This window comes from Clarias gariepinus, chromosome 13, assembly GCF_024256425.1.
Source record: "Clarias gariepinus isolate MV-2021 ecotype Netherlands chromosome 13, CGAR_prim_01v2, whole genome shotgun sequence".
Lineage (NCBI taxonomy): Eukaryota > Metazoa > Chordata > Actinopteri > Siluriformes > Clariidae > Clarias > Clarias gariepinus.
In genome coordinates, this window is record NC_071112.1 from 4,229,548 (window position 1) to 4,247,268 (window position 17,721).

Below are 17,721 nucleotides of genomic sequence, written 5' to 3' on the forward strand. Positions count from 1 at the left end.
GCGCCAGAGCCATGATCGGACTTCACATTTAATACGCTGGCCTCCCAGGAACTCCTTTAATGGCCCAAACATGTGGAGTGAGGTCAGGATCGTACTGGGGTTGTGGCAAATACTCCCAGCCTGGTTCCTGTAATGTGCAAGTGGTTTTGTTGAATGATTGTATGTACAGTTTTTACAGAAAGATTAATCCATTCTACAAGTTAGCGACAAGTTATCCGTAAATTTTTCAACGATCAGATTCCGCTCGTTAAATGTGCACAGTAAAGACTGCTGTGGGCTCAGAGCCACCTTGGCCGGGATCGTCATTCACAGATCGTCATTCACACCTTTTTAAAATACTTTTTTTTTTTATCGTTTAAATGTTTTACTGCGACCAAGAGTCTCATCACCGTACAGTGCTTGAAGTCTTCTTTAAAAGTCTATCGCTTTTACACATTCATTAACCAGAAATGTCATTACAAGTCCCAGTTATACTTGAACGCCCCTTGTACGTAGGAAGCTCGTTTTTAAGATAAATTTTACACTATATATATATATATAGTGTAACTGTTATATACTGTATCCGTATAGTGCTAATTTTAAACCATGTGATTACTCATAAATAAATATTACCCCATGTATTACCACTTTTATACTTTGTGATTTCAGAGGACGTGGAATTAAACACCTCCCAATAACTGACCCAATAGATTCATACATATACTGCATATAGATACATTAATGATATTTTGGTAAATATAATTATTATTGGCTTGGATATTGATGAAGATTATTATTATTGTTATTCTGTCCAGTAAATCTCCATTTGCTGGAAAACAACTTTTATGTATTTGCATGTTAATTATAAGAGTTGAAATAATCTCGTTTTTAGAAATGAGATATTATTAAATATTCAAGTTTTTGGAATGTGTTACGGTAGATTATCATAGAATATATTTACATAAAAATCGATATAATCAGAGAAATATGTCACTCACGTTTAAACTAAAACAAAAGTCAAAGATGAGTTTTGCCAATTTCAAGATTGTCATCTAAAACAGAATAAGTTGACTTTTTTAAAAAATATTCTTTTTCTTATATTTATTAATAAATAAATATTTCTAATTGATAAAAAATATCTATATGTATCATAGTGATTTTTTTCTTTAATACTAACCAACTGTTTACTTTGCTTTAAACTTGACTTGATAATCGTTAACACCAAATAGATAAAAGGTCCAGGAGACTCTACATGTGATGATGTGAGTAGTGTAGCAGCTTCCGCAGAGGGGAATGATATCGTCATCACATCCATTACATGATCATTTACACTACTGTGTGTGTGTGTGTGTGTGTGTGTGTGTGTGTGTCTCACAAACACACGGTTTCTGTTCAGTGCAGGTTTGCATATCTCTTTGCATACGTTGTGCTCAAGCAGCCTTTCCTCTCTTCTTCTCTTCCTCTCACCTGCTGTTCGCTGTTCTTCAGGTCGATTAATGAAGTATTGAATGCAGAGGTAAAATGTGTATGATGCATGGGTATGTGTGTGCATGTGTGTGTGTACATGTAGAGTGCAGACACAGAAGGATGTGTGTATGAGAAAGAGGGGAAGAGAGGGCGATCTGGTAGAGCTTGCAACTATACGTGTGAATGAGTCGTGCTGAGAAAATCACTAGGGAGAGAGAGAGAGAGAGAGAGAGAGAGAGAAAGGATTACATCGTCATTTGCAATTATCTTAATTCTATCTATTTAACATCATTCTTACACTTATCCATCCATGGTCCAACTTACCGATTCAAATAGAAATCACTCACTGCTGAATTCCCCATCTCTCTCTCTCTCTTTCCTCCTTGTTTCTCTTTCTGTCTCCATCTTTCTGTCTGTCATTTACACTGTCTTTCTCAATTTCTGTCTCTCACTGGAAAAACTTTCTTTTTTCACCCTCGGTCTCCCTAGTTCTGTCCCTATTTCTCTCTCTCACTGCGTGTCTTCTCTCTCCAGGTCTCCCTAGACTCAAGATTAAAGATTCAAAGGTGCTTTATTGATATGACAAATATTTACATTTGTTTTAGAAATAAGCAACGTGAAATAACGGAAGTGAATAGTAAAAAAAAAAAAAAATTATAGAAAGAGTAATAATAAATAAATGTACAGTATATGAAATAAAAGAGTAAAAGATATTTAGTCAAAGATAAAGTGACTCTCGTGAACATAAAAAAAGCATTTATACATAAGTGATGGGAAGTTTGAATCATTTTAATGGTTCTTTGAATCTTGTTCATCAAAATGAACAAATCTTTTTTTTTTTTTTTTTTTTTTCCATTTAGTTCAAGTTTGGCTATAGTTCCAGTAATTGAAATATGACAATGTAGCTAAGGACATATTATGATAAACAGAATGAGCAGCTCACCTCTCATATCTTCTAGTCCGAGTCGTTCATTCTTTTGAATCTATCGCACTGCATAGCGTCTATGGGGGTTACGTGACAAAAGAACGAACGATCTGGACCAAAAAACTCAGAGGTACTGTAACTACTCATTTCCAGTAGAAAATGAACGAATCACTCTCTGAGATACTCGTTCTTCTGAGTCACGTTCAAAAAGAACGAATCGTTCATAAATAAGCCATCACTAATATACATACATGTACATAATATCTCTATTTCTTTCACTCACATACATTTTGTCTCTGCCTCTCTCCCCCTTCTGTCTCTGTGTCTCTCTATTTCTGTTTCCATCTCGATGTTTTTCAACTCGTTATCTGTCTCTATTTGCAACTCTTTCAGTCAGTCTCTTGCTCTCATCCTATCTCCCCCCCCCCTCTCTCTCTCTCTCTCTCTTTGGCTTAAACTGTCTATTTCTTGCTTTACATAACCTACGTAGATCTCTTCCTTGTTTTGTCTTTCGCTTACCTGAGTATGTGAGGCAGCTGGGGGCTGCGGTAGATAAACTTGTGCCTGTAGCCATGAGTGCTGGGGAAGGAAATAAACTGCAACTTATGTCCAGTCAGGCTCTTAGACTGAGATGCGATGTTGTACAGCTGAAGGACAGGACAAAGGCATTAGAGAGAGAGGAGGTGTGCAGCAGGAAGCGTCACAATAGAGCAGGAAACACAAAGCAGTTAATGTAAGTTAGATATTGACGACTGAGTAACTGTGTTACACATCATTCCATGTACACCAAGCTAACAATAATTATAGTTAATTAGTATATAATAAAAAGCCCAGCTCTGATCTTCAGGCTACTGATTAACTGGATCAGTTATGAAAATATCACTGTGTTACCGTCATCTCCTTCTTACCTTGTTTCCTAAGTGGAAGGGGACGACAGGATCGTCTTCAGCATGTAGAATCAGGAGTGGACAGGATAAATGATTTACACTACAGGACGAACAAAAGAAGAAAAAGAAGAAGAAGAAGAAGAAAAAAGAATGATCAGGCACAGATTTCCTAAAACACAGCCTGCGATCATTTTAAAAGTAAGTCAGAGATCCCAAGATGGCATCACTGTTATATTAAAAACTTGTAAAGTTAAAAACCTTAACTAATGGTGTGCGTATTCATTCTTTGCTATTTTATCCCCCCACTTTTTTATTATTATTTTTTTTTCCTTATTTAATGGCTGCCATAACTGGGGGTGTTGACGCTCACATACAGAATTTTATGTTTTGCAAATCAAACGGTGGAATTTCATTATTTATGTAAACATGTGCCAAAAGCGATTTTGCACTTTTCTTCAACAAGACGTGATGATGGTTTGCTGCTTAAATGCTAAAAGATATTAGGCTGGTCATTTTTTATAGGCTAATAATACATAAGAACTGAAACTAGATAATAAAAGCTTTACTTTTATTACTATTTTTTACCATTTAAAAAAATATTTTGTATTACTACCGCAATATAATTTATAATATAATCTGAATAGTACAGCAGTGTGATTGCAGAGTGGTGGCTCAAAAGGTCGAGGCTCTGAGTTACTGATCCGAACCTTTGAGCAAGGTCCTTAACCCTGTCTCCTCCAGGGGGCGCTGTATCCTGGCTGATCCTGCGCTCTGACCGCAATCTTTTACCTGGGATATGTGAAGGAATCATTTCACTGTGCTGTAAGGTACATGTGGCAAATAATTGAATTTTAATCTTAAATTGCATGAGTGATTGAGTGCCTGCATTCTTCCATTCTCAACCATGGAAACAAAATGCTCAGAATTCTGCTGCTACGCCTTTGCAAAAGCTGTGTTCTGCAGAACCGTGTGTGTGTGTGTGTGTCCAGTGTTCGAGTATGAGTCAGATCGCCTTCTCTTAATGCAGAACATTACATAGTCTATAAATAACACTGGTCAGTGATGCACAAGCCAGTATTACTCAGCTACAGTTATATTAATAATCAGCAGCCTGGATGAAAACCTGAGCTCTTTTAATATTTAACATTTTTATATTCTTTTAATTCTTTTAATATTCAGATTTCAGCTTTGATGTGTTTAATAGCCAAAACAACTTAATCAATATCTGATCTATTGCAGCTCTACAGTACTTGCTCCAAACTCTTACTCTATTAGGTGTTATTTATAGTACGTAATATACTGTATAATATACATCTATATGAACAATCTAAGCTTCGCATCAAATACCTTTGCATAAACAATGTCACCTAAGGTCTTTTTTATCAGTTATGTTAAAAGGATTCAGGATTAGCACACTTTTTGGAATCTGATCTAAGTAATGTGGTTCCTCATTAAGGAATTACAGACTGTGAAAATCTAGGAGACTCGCAGGGTCACAAAAATAAATGCTCATAAGACACAAGAGATCATTAAAGCTCTCCGATTGAATCGATTATTGAGTTTATTTAAATATTTTACGGCTCGATTTAATTAAGTGGATCAGCGCATCAGTGTTTTAATTGAGAAACGGGTCTCGATTTTTGAATTATCTAAATGTTTAATGCTGTAAAATAGATCAATAAAAAAATATATAACAGTTTTTTGCAAAAAAAAAAAAAGATAAGGAAATTAGGAGCATATCGCTTCTTCCTCTTCTTCTACTTTTGAGTTCTACTTTAGAGTTTTTTAAATTTAACAAATGTGATGTGTGGTGAAGGGAAAGAAAAAAAAAAGGATTACCACTTTGTATGAGACAACAGCAGATCAATGCTTATTACATTTTTTTGTTTGTTTTTAAGTATTTTAAAACCTGTAAGAGGTTTAGTAGCTGCTTGAGAGAAATCATACAATAAACATTAATGCTACTGATTTTAATTTAAAATAAAAATCACAATGCACAAAAATCTACATATGAGTCACAGCTCTAGAGATCACAGCTACAGTATATTAATGACAACGCAGTCATACAGTAAATCTGGGTGTTAGAGTGAGAGAAACCGAGACGAGCACAAACTCTTACTTCTCATCGCTGTGAAATCGGATGTCGTTGGCAGTGATGGAGTCCAAAAAGAACCAGTCGAAGCCTGGAAGATACCTGTAAACCTACAACATTACACATGCAATACCAATTAAAAACCCCAATACAGTATAATTTCCTTTTCTCACATACACAAATATAGTAATGATGACGATTCTCATTAATTGTTCATTTCTCTAAGGATTGGTCAAACCACAGTAATTAATAAATGTAGTCACACACTATTATTGATTCTTTTTTGGGTGTGTCAGAAAGGCTATATAAACAAAAGCGGTTCAGAAATGTGGAAATGGTGTAAGATTTTTATTTATTTTTTTTTTTCAATGAGGGGTCTTCAAGTCAAATTGGGACCTGATCAAAAGTCAAAGTTGAACCTGATCATTCCACCAATCATTCACAAAGACCACTTGCATGTTACAGGAACTCGGCTAGGAGTTATATACAGTCCTGATCTCACTCCCAGTTACTGTATTTCCACATGTGTGGGCCTTTAAAGGATTTCTGGGAGGCCAGCGTTTCAGGTGTAAAGTAGGCAGTCCGATCCTGGCTCTGGCGTACTGAGAAAACCTTAGGGACCCAAGGGATTATATAGAGAAGTGGTATTCTGCCTGCACAATCAAAAGTGGGGTTTGACTTGAACACCCCTTTTACATGACTATCCTTCTTCTACCCTCTTGTACACACACTGTGCTATATGATATGGGCTCACCATGGAGAAGGGATGGCTCTTCGCCTCCTCTCTGATGTTGGTAAAAGGAGACTCCAGGATAACAGCGTCAGGTGGCGTACCTGTAACCACAGCAGGTGAGCACAGCTTCAGAATGAAATCATTAATCTTTTACATCAAGAATAAACGCACACACACAGGGTGCAACTGTCTGTACACATTTCCATAAAAAAAAAGAGAAAAAAAAAACTGTAGGATTATAGAGACGGATGAAAGTAGAGGTAGATGTATACCATAGTCGGACATAACGTTACAATGTGTAGGTTCCCATATTACACCCCATCCGCAGCCGCCCTGGTGGCACAAGGGGAACCTACACGTTGTAATGTTATGTCTGATCAGCTTTAATTTAATTTATCTTAAACTTGGTTTCATGGACAAAGTGTCGGGTTCATTCTTAGAAATTTAAGATCTGCTGAACTATGATACAAACATTACACTGATTGAATGAACCAAGCTAAATAGAAAACTTTCATCATCTTTTAGTATCTTTTAACCAGAATATCACTTCCACTCTGATCTGCGTCTGGTTCACCTACATATTTAACCCAGCATTTTCGCCATGCAGCCCTGTTAGAATGTGTTTCATTACATCTGCACACACTCACCTCTGTCACACAGACGCCTGGCTAAGTTAGTAGCCACTCTGGAAAAACAGAAATAAACACAGTTACAATTATCGTTGTCCTTTTATTATGCTTTTATTTAAACACTTATATACATTTTTGTGCTGTAAAATCCACCGATTCTCTCTCGCATAAAACCTGATCGGTGATGTTTAGTTTATGGGCTTTGTTTTTATGAGAAATGAAAACATGCACAAAAAAACATACCTGAAAGCATTAACACTAAGATTTTTTACCATTAAAACAGCATAAACAATGAATTCTTGTTGTACTGACACATCTCTAACTATATCCTTAAACCCTCGTATACAGTATTTGTACCAGCATGAGAGCGGATCTGTAAGCTGCTCTGGATAAAAGCATCTTTTAAATGGTCCAAATCTAAATGATGGAGTGTTCGACAGCCATGGCTGGACAGAACACCTCTGGATCGCTCCAGGGTCCTGTAACAGAACAGCGGGACCCACCCGGTTCCCAGAGAGTGGCCCCAGATGTAGAGCGGATTGTTGCCGATCCTCTGTTTCAGCCACTGGTAGAGGAAGAGTGCGTCCTGCGTCATCCCTCTCTCAGAAGGGCTGCCCTCTGAATCCCCCCATCCTGATACACACATAGGATGTGTTCATACAGTATATCACTACATACATACCGTATAAGAGGTAAGTGTATAACAATAACGCAATCATAAGCGGTATAATCTTTCTTTAATTTTGCAAATTTATTTACATTGTAGAATAAATTGAGTTTTAGACAAGGTTCATAGAAAAGCAGAAAGTTACTTACCTCTATAATCGAATGTGACTACATGGTAGCCTAATGAACTAAGGACCTGAAAGACAAAACAGAGAGATGAGAGAGATGGATAATTCACATGCAATTTATAGAAATGTTTAATTGTTATAAAAATAATAAAATAATTTTGCTAGCCTTCAAGTCATTTAATTCATGTTTTCAAAATCATATATTTTTTCTTACTTAAATGTAAAGATCTACAGTGTAAACATATTTGTGTATAGTACAGTACATGTGTAAGCATGTTTTTTAAAAATAAAGAATTTTTTTGACGTCACTAAAGCAGGTATAGACATGAAAATAATGAAACACAGATGAGGCTGAGCCTGTGAACACGCCCATAATTGGCAGATGCAAATGAATATTAATGTGCAAGCAAATACAACGGTCATGTGACAAGGTGTCAAAACAAACAAGATGTCGTAAACCCAAACAAGTGAATTATTATTTTTTTTTTTTGCAAGTTGGCTTTAGGTCATGTGACCTCAGTGCCACGGAAGTAAAGTTGGACCTAATTAGCATACTAAAAGTATCACTCATGATTTATGTGAATATTCTTCTTATTTATTTTGTACTTGTACAGTCTGAATTAATCTTTAAAGAAGAAAACTATTTTATTTGCCCTGGATTTGGATACTGGCTCGGGAACATCTCACGTGTTTGGCCCATAGTTCTTAAACAAAGGACAAAGACGAAACACATTCAACCCTGTAAAGTTTCCAGAGATCCACCTGCCACATGCACACTGCCCAGATGTTTCACAGACAAAGACCAACACAGTCCTGATGTGTAGTTAATGGTGCGAGTGTGTCAGGTGTTTTACCTTATAGAGCTGCACTCTGTGGTCTCCTCCCCTGAAACACACCCATAACCAAGTGAGATAATATTATACACATAAGATAAAATAAGACTGATTAAAATGGGATAGGAATATCTGAAACACTCTGTGGATATTTGGCTTGTTTGCGTTAGATTTTCATGAAAGCAAGGTTCTCACAAGGATAGTAGGACAATCATGTGTCTATGTGTGTTTGTATACCTGGTCCCTGCATTGCCGTGCAAATAGAGCATTACAGGATGAGTGGACTGGAGTTGGCTCTCGTACCAGCTTCCTTCTTTTTCCTGCGCCTCCTTCCAGAGCAGTGCTGGTACTGTGTGCCTGAGAGAGAGAGAGAGAGAAACAAGATGTACTTCCTTATACCCCTGACACATTTTGAGCAAACATCTCTTAGGTCACAAGATGCCAGGGTGTTTCTCAACATTTATGAGTAATTTTGACGTAACATTAGCATACACAGATCAGCCACAATATTATGATCATCTGACTAATATTGAGTAGGTCCCCCCCTTTGCCACCAAAACAGTGAAGGACTGTGTCTTCGACACCTTTCTATCAGAACCAGCATTAACCTTTTCAGTAGTTTGAGCTACAGTATCGCTTCTATTGGATCGGACTACAAGGGCCAGTTTTCAATCCCCATGTGCATCAGTGAGCCTTCACTGGTTTTCCTCCCTTGGAGCACTTTTGGTAGATCCTGACCACTGCAGACCAGGAACATTCAACAAAAGCTGCAGTTTTGGAGTTGCTTTAATCCAGTCCTCTAGCAATCACAAATCGAAAAACTCCTTATGCAAAATCAAATTTTTGGTGCCTCCAACACATCAACGTCACGGCCACTTGCAGCCTAATATATTCCATCCACATACCAAAAGTGGTCCAAGGAAGGAAAACTGGTGAACCGGTTAAAAAAAAAGACACATTTATCGAGACATCAGATTGTTATTGAAAAAATTTACATATTGCATGTCATACACAAAACTATCACACTGCGAATATATTGTTACGAACTTTTTAGGTTTTTCTGACATTTTCCTTTGAATGTGTTAACTTTTGCACGTCTCTCTCTTCCTCCTCATTCCTTATATGGCAACACTTCTATAGTCGGTGTCTCTTTGTCTCGCAGAAAACTCTGAGAGATCAGTTTATTATTTAAACACAATACATGCGTTGTTTTGTTGCATTGCACATCTCCATAATGTAAGATTAGGAAATATCAGTACAGAGATAATGTGTAAATGATTAACAGCTAATATCGTGTACGAGTGTACTGCAGTTACTCTCAGGATCGGTCTTCTCTGAAAAGAAACGTGTAAAAACAGCACGAAGCACATGACGAGCTGAATGTGATGATGCAGCTTGTTTGTGCATGACGGCGCTCTTACCACACTCCGATATTGACGCCTTCCTCTGGCTGAAGGTAGAAGTTGCGTGTGTGGTTCAGGCCCTGATCGAGCGGCTTCTTGAGATCGATAAAATACGGCACCCTCACTGAAAAGAAGATAAGAAAGTGGATTGAGGCTAAGCGTTGCGGGAAACAGTGAAGAACAGGATGCCGAGTTAAAAGACTGTCTTTAAACATTTTTGAGTATTTTTGGTGTGAGTGGCCAGAAAATCCCCATCAAAAACAGATAAGAGAAATGTCAAAATTTGGACCCTTGAGGTTTTAGCAATAATAATGATAATAATGATGATAATAATAATAACAAAAAAAAACCTTATCACCTCAACCTAATTACAGCAAAACAGAAGTACTAAGAAGAAGACATTCACATGTCCTAAGCTTCCTGTGAAAACATGCACACACACACACTTTCACTTCTACACTACACATTGACTGACCACTTATACAGTCAAGTATTTACTTGTTTATTTTCTATTAGTAAATGACACATAATCAAAAAAAAAAAGTACAGAATGATGTTGAAGATAATATTGTTGCTATCTGGACAGGTCCAGGGTCTGAGTTTCTCTTCTGAGATCAGGTTGCTCTCCATGTGGACGCATTTTCGGCATACGAGTGACCAAACTGAGCCAGCTAAGTTGCGCGTACGGCAAATAAGCCGTGTAAGCCGTTTAAATCTTGTTTGCGTCAGTGGAAACCCAAGCGAAGGAAATTTACGTTTCTTTTTTGTGGGGTTTTCGCATTTTGTGCAAGATTTAGTAAAGATGTAACACCATGACTCTCGAGAATTTTAGCAGGGACGATAGCAAGAAGAAAAGAGAGACACTTTCAGTTTAGTTATTAATGTATGTGGTGCCAAGAGAAATGATAAATTAAGGTTAAGTGAGGTTTAATGTCTATTTATGTAATTTTTTACTCCATTTCCATGATTATAGTGTTGGAAATTGGTAATATTGGTAATATATTTGGGGGGTTGGATCAAATTATCTGCATTTACATTATTTCCTATGGAAAAATGTGTTTTACAATACGAAACCTTACTGTAAGAACTATTAAAACAGATTAAATTCATATGCAGAGGTACTGCTGTACCCCATCTCTGACTGGAAGGTACCTGAAGGAGGTGTAGGGCTGGGTGATATTTACATATAATTATAACACTATTAAAAACGGTTGTGATAACAACAGGTGACAGCTGAAGGACTTTGCAACAAGTTCAAGTTAAAGCTGATTTAGTTTCATTTTACAGTGTTGGAGATCTGCTCAACAGTACTATAAGCTAGCTTACAAATTGGGTCATTTTCTTTCCCCCTTACATATAATCACATCAGGTGAAACATATTTAAGCTTAATTCCTGAATCCATTGTAGCAATTCGTTTTTTTCCTTAAGGTGCCAATACTTTTCTCATTTGAAAGATACATAAATAAAATGTTCATATTCATAAGCGTTCACAAATCGAATTCAATTATACCTCTTCATTTTATGCATTAGATAGGACTTACTGAAGATATGAACTATTATAATAAATTATATTATAAACACAGCTATATATAATTTTTGATTTATTAAGGCTTAATAAATGTAATTACTCACCAAAGTTTAAAAAGACCAGCTTGGCCTGGATGGAAGGACAGAGCTTGACGATGAATGGAATAGCCACGTAGATCCCCAAAACCCAGAAGAAGATCCTCCTCAACCTCCACATCAAACCACCCCTGCAAATCACACACACACACACACACACACACACACACACACACACACACACACACACAATCATATACTTGTCACATATATTTTGTACATCACTAACACCATCAACACTCCCTCTTTCTCGCACACACACACAAACACACTGCTGTTTTGTGTAAATGTGAAATTAAGGTCATCCAATTATGATACGAGAGATCACAGGAGAAGGTGAGAAAAGCGCACTGTAAGCAGGAATCATCTATGTTTAGTAACATGAGAGAGAAAGCGAGAGAGCGAGAGAGGGAGAGAGCGATTACATGAAGGAGTCCAGGGTGACAGTCACGAGGGCCGAGGAGTCCGTTTCCGCTCTCAGCTCTCGCTAGACAGGATCGGTTACTGCACGCTTCCTGAATATATAGATTTTTCTACTCGCAAGACACACAGCCAACTTACACATGATGAAATTATACCAAGAATATGAAATATGTTTTGGTGTAATCCTGTTTTAAAGATTTATTAAAGCCCTTTGTAGTTTTTTTTATTATTATTATTTTTTTGTAAGTGTCCTATATCCTTCACTGTGCTGCTGAATTCTTAATTCTGATTGGCTACAGGGGGTGGATATATTTTCCGAGAAAGCAGCTCTGATGGTAGTTCTAGCTGTAATATGTCCGCACAGTCATGCACGGTAACTTGCATGGCAGATACGCAGCATAAAACATGTTTAATTGACTATATACGGTTGTCAATTCTTAGCAGAACGATGGTTTTGTGTTCAGCACTGGGGACGCACACCTCCAGGGTGAGAGGGTTTGAATCCTGTTTGTGTGTGCAGAGTTTGCATGTTCTCCCCAAGCTTAATGGGTTTTTCTAAGTTACTTAGATTTCCAAATTGCCCCTAGTATGTGATTGAGAGAGAGAGTGAGCGAGTGTGTGTGCGCGTGTTTAAGCCCCGCAATAAAAAACCAAAACCATCTGGTGAGGAACTGCATCTGCTGTAATGTTAGAATGTTAGTAATAACAGGAACGAAATCAATTGCTGAAGTTTCCCAAAGATTGTGGAAAATTCTTGAACTATTGTCTTCATTTCCTCTCCAAAAAGGTCCCCCTTAGGAGTGACAGAGCAATAGAGATTGATTCAAACTCTGATTGTGCAGTATAACGGAAAAGTTCTGAGAGTAATCAGTACGCCAGAGCTCTGATTCACTTCTGATGCGCTGGCCTGCCAGGAGTTCCAAACTTGGAAGAGTTGGCTTGGAGAGAGGTCAAGACTTTACTGGGGATGTGAAAATAACTCCCAGCTGAGTTCCAGTAATGTACAAGTGGTACCATCAAGGGTCAAGCGTTCTACTCGCTGAATATTCACGGGAACGACTGAAGTGGTTTTAGAACCATTCATGGGCGCATGACCCTTTTTAAAACCTTTGCACCATTCTGATCTTTTACTGTGACTAAGTGTCTCATGATGTCACACGGTAAATGCCAATCAATTTGATTTTTTTTTCATTCGCAAGAAATTTCATGACAAGTCCCAGTTTTCATAAGTCAAGGAAAAAAAAAAAGAATTTTTTTATAGAGGTTATTTATACAAATGAATACATATTAGTGCTATTGAACAACATCGAAAATTGCAGTGCCAAAAAAATCTAATCTAATTGTATCGACAACCTACGCTGTGAATGGCTTAAGTAGTTTACATAGTTTTCAGATCACACTTTCACACCCTGACTGGCACTTCTGAACAGTGCACCAGGTTCATCAAGCTTCCACACCCTGAAGCAGAAAAACCAGTTACACAAGTAACTCTGTTTCTAATGGGAGTTGGAATGAAACTGCAGGGTCCAGGCCAGTTCACCATGTTTGAGCCATTAAAGGAGTTCCTGGGAGGCCAGCGTTTCAGGCAGTCTGATCATGGTTTTGGCATACTGACAAAAATGTCTACCTTGATAGTGTCCAAGCACTAGTGCAACACTGGTGTAGCGGGGGATTATATAGAGAAATAAAGGCAGTTTTTAGGCGGCACGGTGGTGTAGTGTTTAGCACTGTCGCCTTGCACACCAAGGGTCCATGTTCGATGCCTGGCCAGGTTTGCATGGAGTTTGCATGTGTGCATGTTCTCCCCGTGCATGGTAGGTTTCCTCCGGGTACCCAGGTTTCCTCTTACACTGCAGATTAGACTAACTGCCGTTCCCAAATTGCCTATAGTATGTAAATGAGTGTATGATTGTATGTACTGTATATGTGTGTGTGTGCCCTGTGATGGATTGGCACCCTGTCCAGGGTGTACAACCGCCTTGTGCCCTAAGTTTCCTGAGATAGTTTTTACCTTCAGAATTGAGTTCCTCATTTGAATGGACTTGAACGGCCCTCATTTAAATAAATAGTAGAGATATTTTTCTACAATGCTTGTATCATTAAAAACACTGATTTACAGTACAAACCTGCAACTACACACATTATATTACATAAATAATCAGCTTTAAACAGCATTCGACTAATTTTAATACACACACTATACCAAAAAAAACAACAACAAAAAAAGGCAACATTTTTGGCATAATTTATTGATGTTAAACATCGCTCATAATCTCAGCCCTTTGATGTTTTCTCTTATTTTACATCCAGTTTATTTTGCAGAAACTGTATGTTTTCAAGCTGCAAGGCTAGACTGAGTGTTTCTTTACACTGTAGTATCACTGATATCAGTTCAATACAACACTAATGCATGTGTGTATGTGTGTGTGGTAATGTAATAAAGTTCTAATACGATACACTGAAGTTACTCTATTGAATAATGAGAATTCAATTAAGTACTGCAGCACATACACAGTGTGCTGGAACATTTTGCATGTGTGTGTGTGTGTGTGTGTGTGTGTGTGTGTGTGTGAGTGAGAGAGAGATCAAATTCCAGACTGAGATGTTAAAAAGCTACAGCGTCCCACCGAGTGTCATTTGCTCGATCTGACGGCTCGATGAGAGTACTAAACCAAAATCCAAGATTACATCAGAGCCCAGCTCCGTGATCATGTGACCTGCAAGGGTGCGTTCAGCAAACAGCTTACACACTTTAAAAGAAAATCACGGTTTGACTACACTCATGCTGACACATCACAAAAATCCTCTGTCGATTTTTTCAAATCCTGATGTGAACAAAAACACAACATGAAAAGACACAAACCTATGCACGTCTCGACTTGATTGTGTAGGTTTTCTGTCTTAAAAATGATGCGACAATTCAGAAAATCGTATCGAAATAAAACTCTGTAGCAGATATAGTGACGGCTGGTTGGAATATTAGCTGGGATGTGAAGATCTGGTATCTTGGAAACTGTTAGGGTTTGGCAACAGCAATACACACGATCAAAGAGCAGCACTTGTGTAATAAAAACACACACACACAAACACACAAGAAGCAGCATACATCAAACTGTTTTGTATTTTTGTGCGTCAAGTCTGTAAATCCATCCTGACTTCATAATATATTCCCAGTGAAAACAGGAAAGTGGCTACTCTTACGGCTTTGTTGTTCTGTATCGTGCGTACAAGGCGTTTAAGTCAAACCTGGACTTTTGATTCTGTAGAATAACTCCCTTTATTTCTCTATATAATCTCCTCTACACTAATGCACTTATCCCAGTGTTTCACTAGTGCTTGGACACCATCAAAGTAGAAAGTTTTCTCAGTTCGCCGGGGCCATGATGAGACTGTCTGTCTGATTCACGTCCGAAACGCCGGCCTCCCAGGAACTCCTTTAATGTTTGACCAAACATGTGGAAATGTCTTGGTGCAAGGTCAGGACTAGGACCTGAAACAATTCCTCGAGTAATCTAATGACAAATAATGATCTTCTGCCTCAAAGCTTCTTTTAATTAATTTTAAAAGCTTGCGTTATGTTTTTCCGCAATTAATTGTTTGGCCACCAGTAAATGGTCAGGGGTAGCTCAGTGGTTAAGGCATTGGACTACTTGGTTTGGAAGATCCAGATTCAAACCCCATAACCACCAAGTTGCCACTGTTGGGCCCTTGAGCAAGGCTCTTAACCCTCAACTGCTCAGATGTATAATGAGATAAAAAATGTAAGTCGCTCTGGATAAGAGCGTCTGCCAAATGCCTAAATGTAAATGTAAATACAGATGAAGAAGAAGCGATTACGTCACCCAAAAAACGGAAAGAGATGTAAACAGTTAGCTGTGTATTGATTTAATGGAGCGTTCTGCTGCGGGCTGCAAAATGGAAGGGAGCGATAAAAATATAAGCGAGAAAAAACCAGCAAGAGAAAACAACAAAAATTGTCAGTAAAGGCTTATGTTATGCGTAGATTTAGAAACTTTTAGTTTTGAAAGTTAAGTTGCACAACTTAGTGTTTTTGTATAATTATTTATTTTAATGTGTGCCTTAGTTTTTTTGATACTTAAAGTCAGTTGAAATACCTTTTTTTTTAGTTTTTGCATCTGAGAAAAGGCTTTAAAATAAGAATGTCTGGCACTGTAATGCACTTAATCCATCTCATTCAACTTTAAACTATTCCTTGTATTGTGAATAATGACAATGTTTATTTTTGATAAAATGCTGTATGTTTTTAAAAAAATAAATGTAGATTTTTCTAAAAAGAAAACCAATTAATCTATGTTTGTCTTATATATTTTACATTGCTGTTTACTTAAGCCAAAGTACATTTTATCCGATTACTCGATTAATCGATAACATTTTTGTTAGAATACTCGATTACTAAAATATTCGATAGCTACAGCCGTAGTCAGGACTGTACGGCGGATGTGGCAATAACTTCCAGGCGAGTTCCTGTAACATGCAAGTGCTGCTGGTGAATGACTGTGTGTAGAGTTCACACAGACAGATGCATCTCTTCCACAAGTTGGAGACAGGTTATCCATGGATTTTTAAGGATCAGGTTTGAAAGTGTACACTTGTGAATGCCTTAGGAGGTTTACACAGTTTTCAGAACGTCTCCAAGGGTGTTTTCACATCAGAGCCCCGGGATTGTTTTTGAGAAAACTTGACCCCAAAGTCTGGTTCATTTTGATCAGTGAGAACACCATCGTTCCACGTTTGGGAACTGTGAACAAATCCATTTGAAGAGGTGTTCTCAAGAACAATCAGGCACGAATCAAGTCCGCTATGGAAGCCAATCTTCTCTAAAAAACCGACGTACACAGCCAAAGCTGATACAGGCACGGGAGAGCGGTTTACTTTATTTTTTTCCTGAAATTTAAATACTATTAGGCATAGCGTGAAGAATTGAAGGTTCTCGTCTTCTCTTTGTGTTTAATGGCTGCTCGCAAACCACACCCACGTGCATACTGCCACCTGCTGTACTGGAGAGTGAAAATAGCAAGCGTTCACGAGAACAGAGAAAAAACATAATGTGAACGCTGGCAACTGGGGGAGTGGGGAGTGTGGAGGGGGAAGGAATCGGCAATCAATCATGCCTAATGTGAACGTGCAAAGTCTTCACCTTGAAGCAGAAACTCCAGTTATGCAGGTAATGCAGTTTCTAACAGAGATGTTCGTGCTGTATTTCTAGTCAAAAAATTATGCTTTGTTTCACTTCAAGTGACAAAGCATAAAAAAAATAAAAAATAAAAAAAAATCCATGTGCCAAGAACAAGAGAATGGCATGAAACATTTCCAGTATAAAATGAAGCAAAGATAGATTTCATGCCGATCTCATCACGTTCTCTGCCAAGCAAATCGCTGTAGACCCAACACACCTTTACTGATCACATGACTGTAAGACTATACAAGTCTCCACTGACACGGTCATGATATATTACTCAATATACCTGACGATTTCTGATATCAGATAAACTCACACTAGAGATCTAAAGTTTTGAATGGAGTTGGATTTAAGAGGTTTGTCACATTCACATGCTAATTTTTAGTGCTGAACGGATATGATGCTCAAAATAAATCTGAGATTTATAATAACTAATGGACGTTCAGCTGAAATAAGTAGCTGTTCAAGCTGCACAACAAAACCTAGAGTAGACGTGGCACTTGTGGTTACGTTAGTCATGCGAATACTATAAGTACGTCTTTTGGTAATGTTTTCTCAAATGCAAATATCTTACAAACATTTCCAAAAGACGCACTTGGTCACATGACTAGGGCTCGTTATGATGTTTGAGGAAGAAGTGTGGTTGAAATGTAAAAAAGACGCAAACATAGAGGAACAGATTCTGCAAAGTGGCGCCGAGCACTCAGACTTTAATCCGAGTTCACAGAGGAC

At 37.9% G+C, this 17,721-nt stretch overlaps 1 protein-coding gene across 1 annotated transcript in view; it reads right to left on the reverse strand.

Annotated features, from left to right (window-relative positions):
• Positions 1 to 339: 339 nt before the first annotated feature.
• The window catches only part of abhd12 (abhydrolase domain containing 12, lysophospholipase), a 35,416-nt gene continuing 18,034 nt past the window's right edge, over positions 340 to 17,721 (reverse strand). The window contains exons 2-13 of the mRNA XM_053510083.1: positions 11,376 to 11,497; positions 9,761 to 9,866; positions 8,577 to 8,696; positions 8,361 to 8,391; positions 7,529 to 7,574; positions 7,216 to 7,345; positions 6,731 to 6,768; positions 6,105 to 6,184; positions 5,378 to 5,460; positions 3,280 to 3,358; positions 2,891 to 3,018; positions 340 to 1,651 (exon numbers count right to left, since the gene is read on the reverse strand). Coding sequence (XP_053366058.1) covers positions 1,618 to 1,651; positions 2,891 to 3,018; positions 3,280 to 3,358; positions 5,378 to 5,460; positions 6,105 to 6,184; positions 6,731 to 6,768; positions 7,216 to 7,345; positions 7,529 to 7,574; positions 8,361 to 8,391; positions 8,577 to 8,696; positions 9,761 to 9,866; positions 11,376 to 11,497 — 997 coding nt within the window. The 3' untranslated portion in view covers positions 340 to 1,617. The remainder of the gene's footprint in view (positions 1,652 to 2,890; positions 3,019 to 3,279; positions 3,359 to 5,377; positions 5,461 to 6,104; positions 6,185 to 6,730; positions 6,769 to 7,215; positions 7,346 to 7,528; positions 7,575 to 8,360; positions 8,392 to 8,576; positions 8,697 to 9,760; positions 9,867 to 11,375; positions 11,498 to 17,721) is intronic.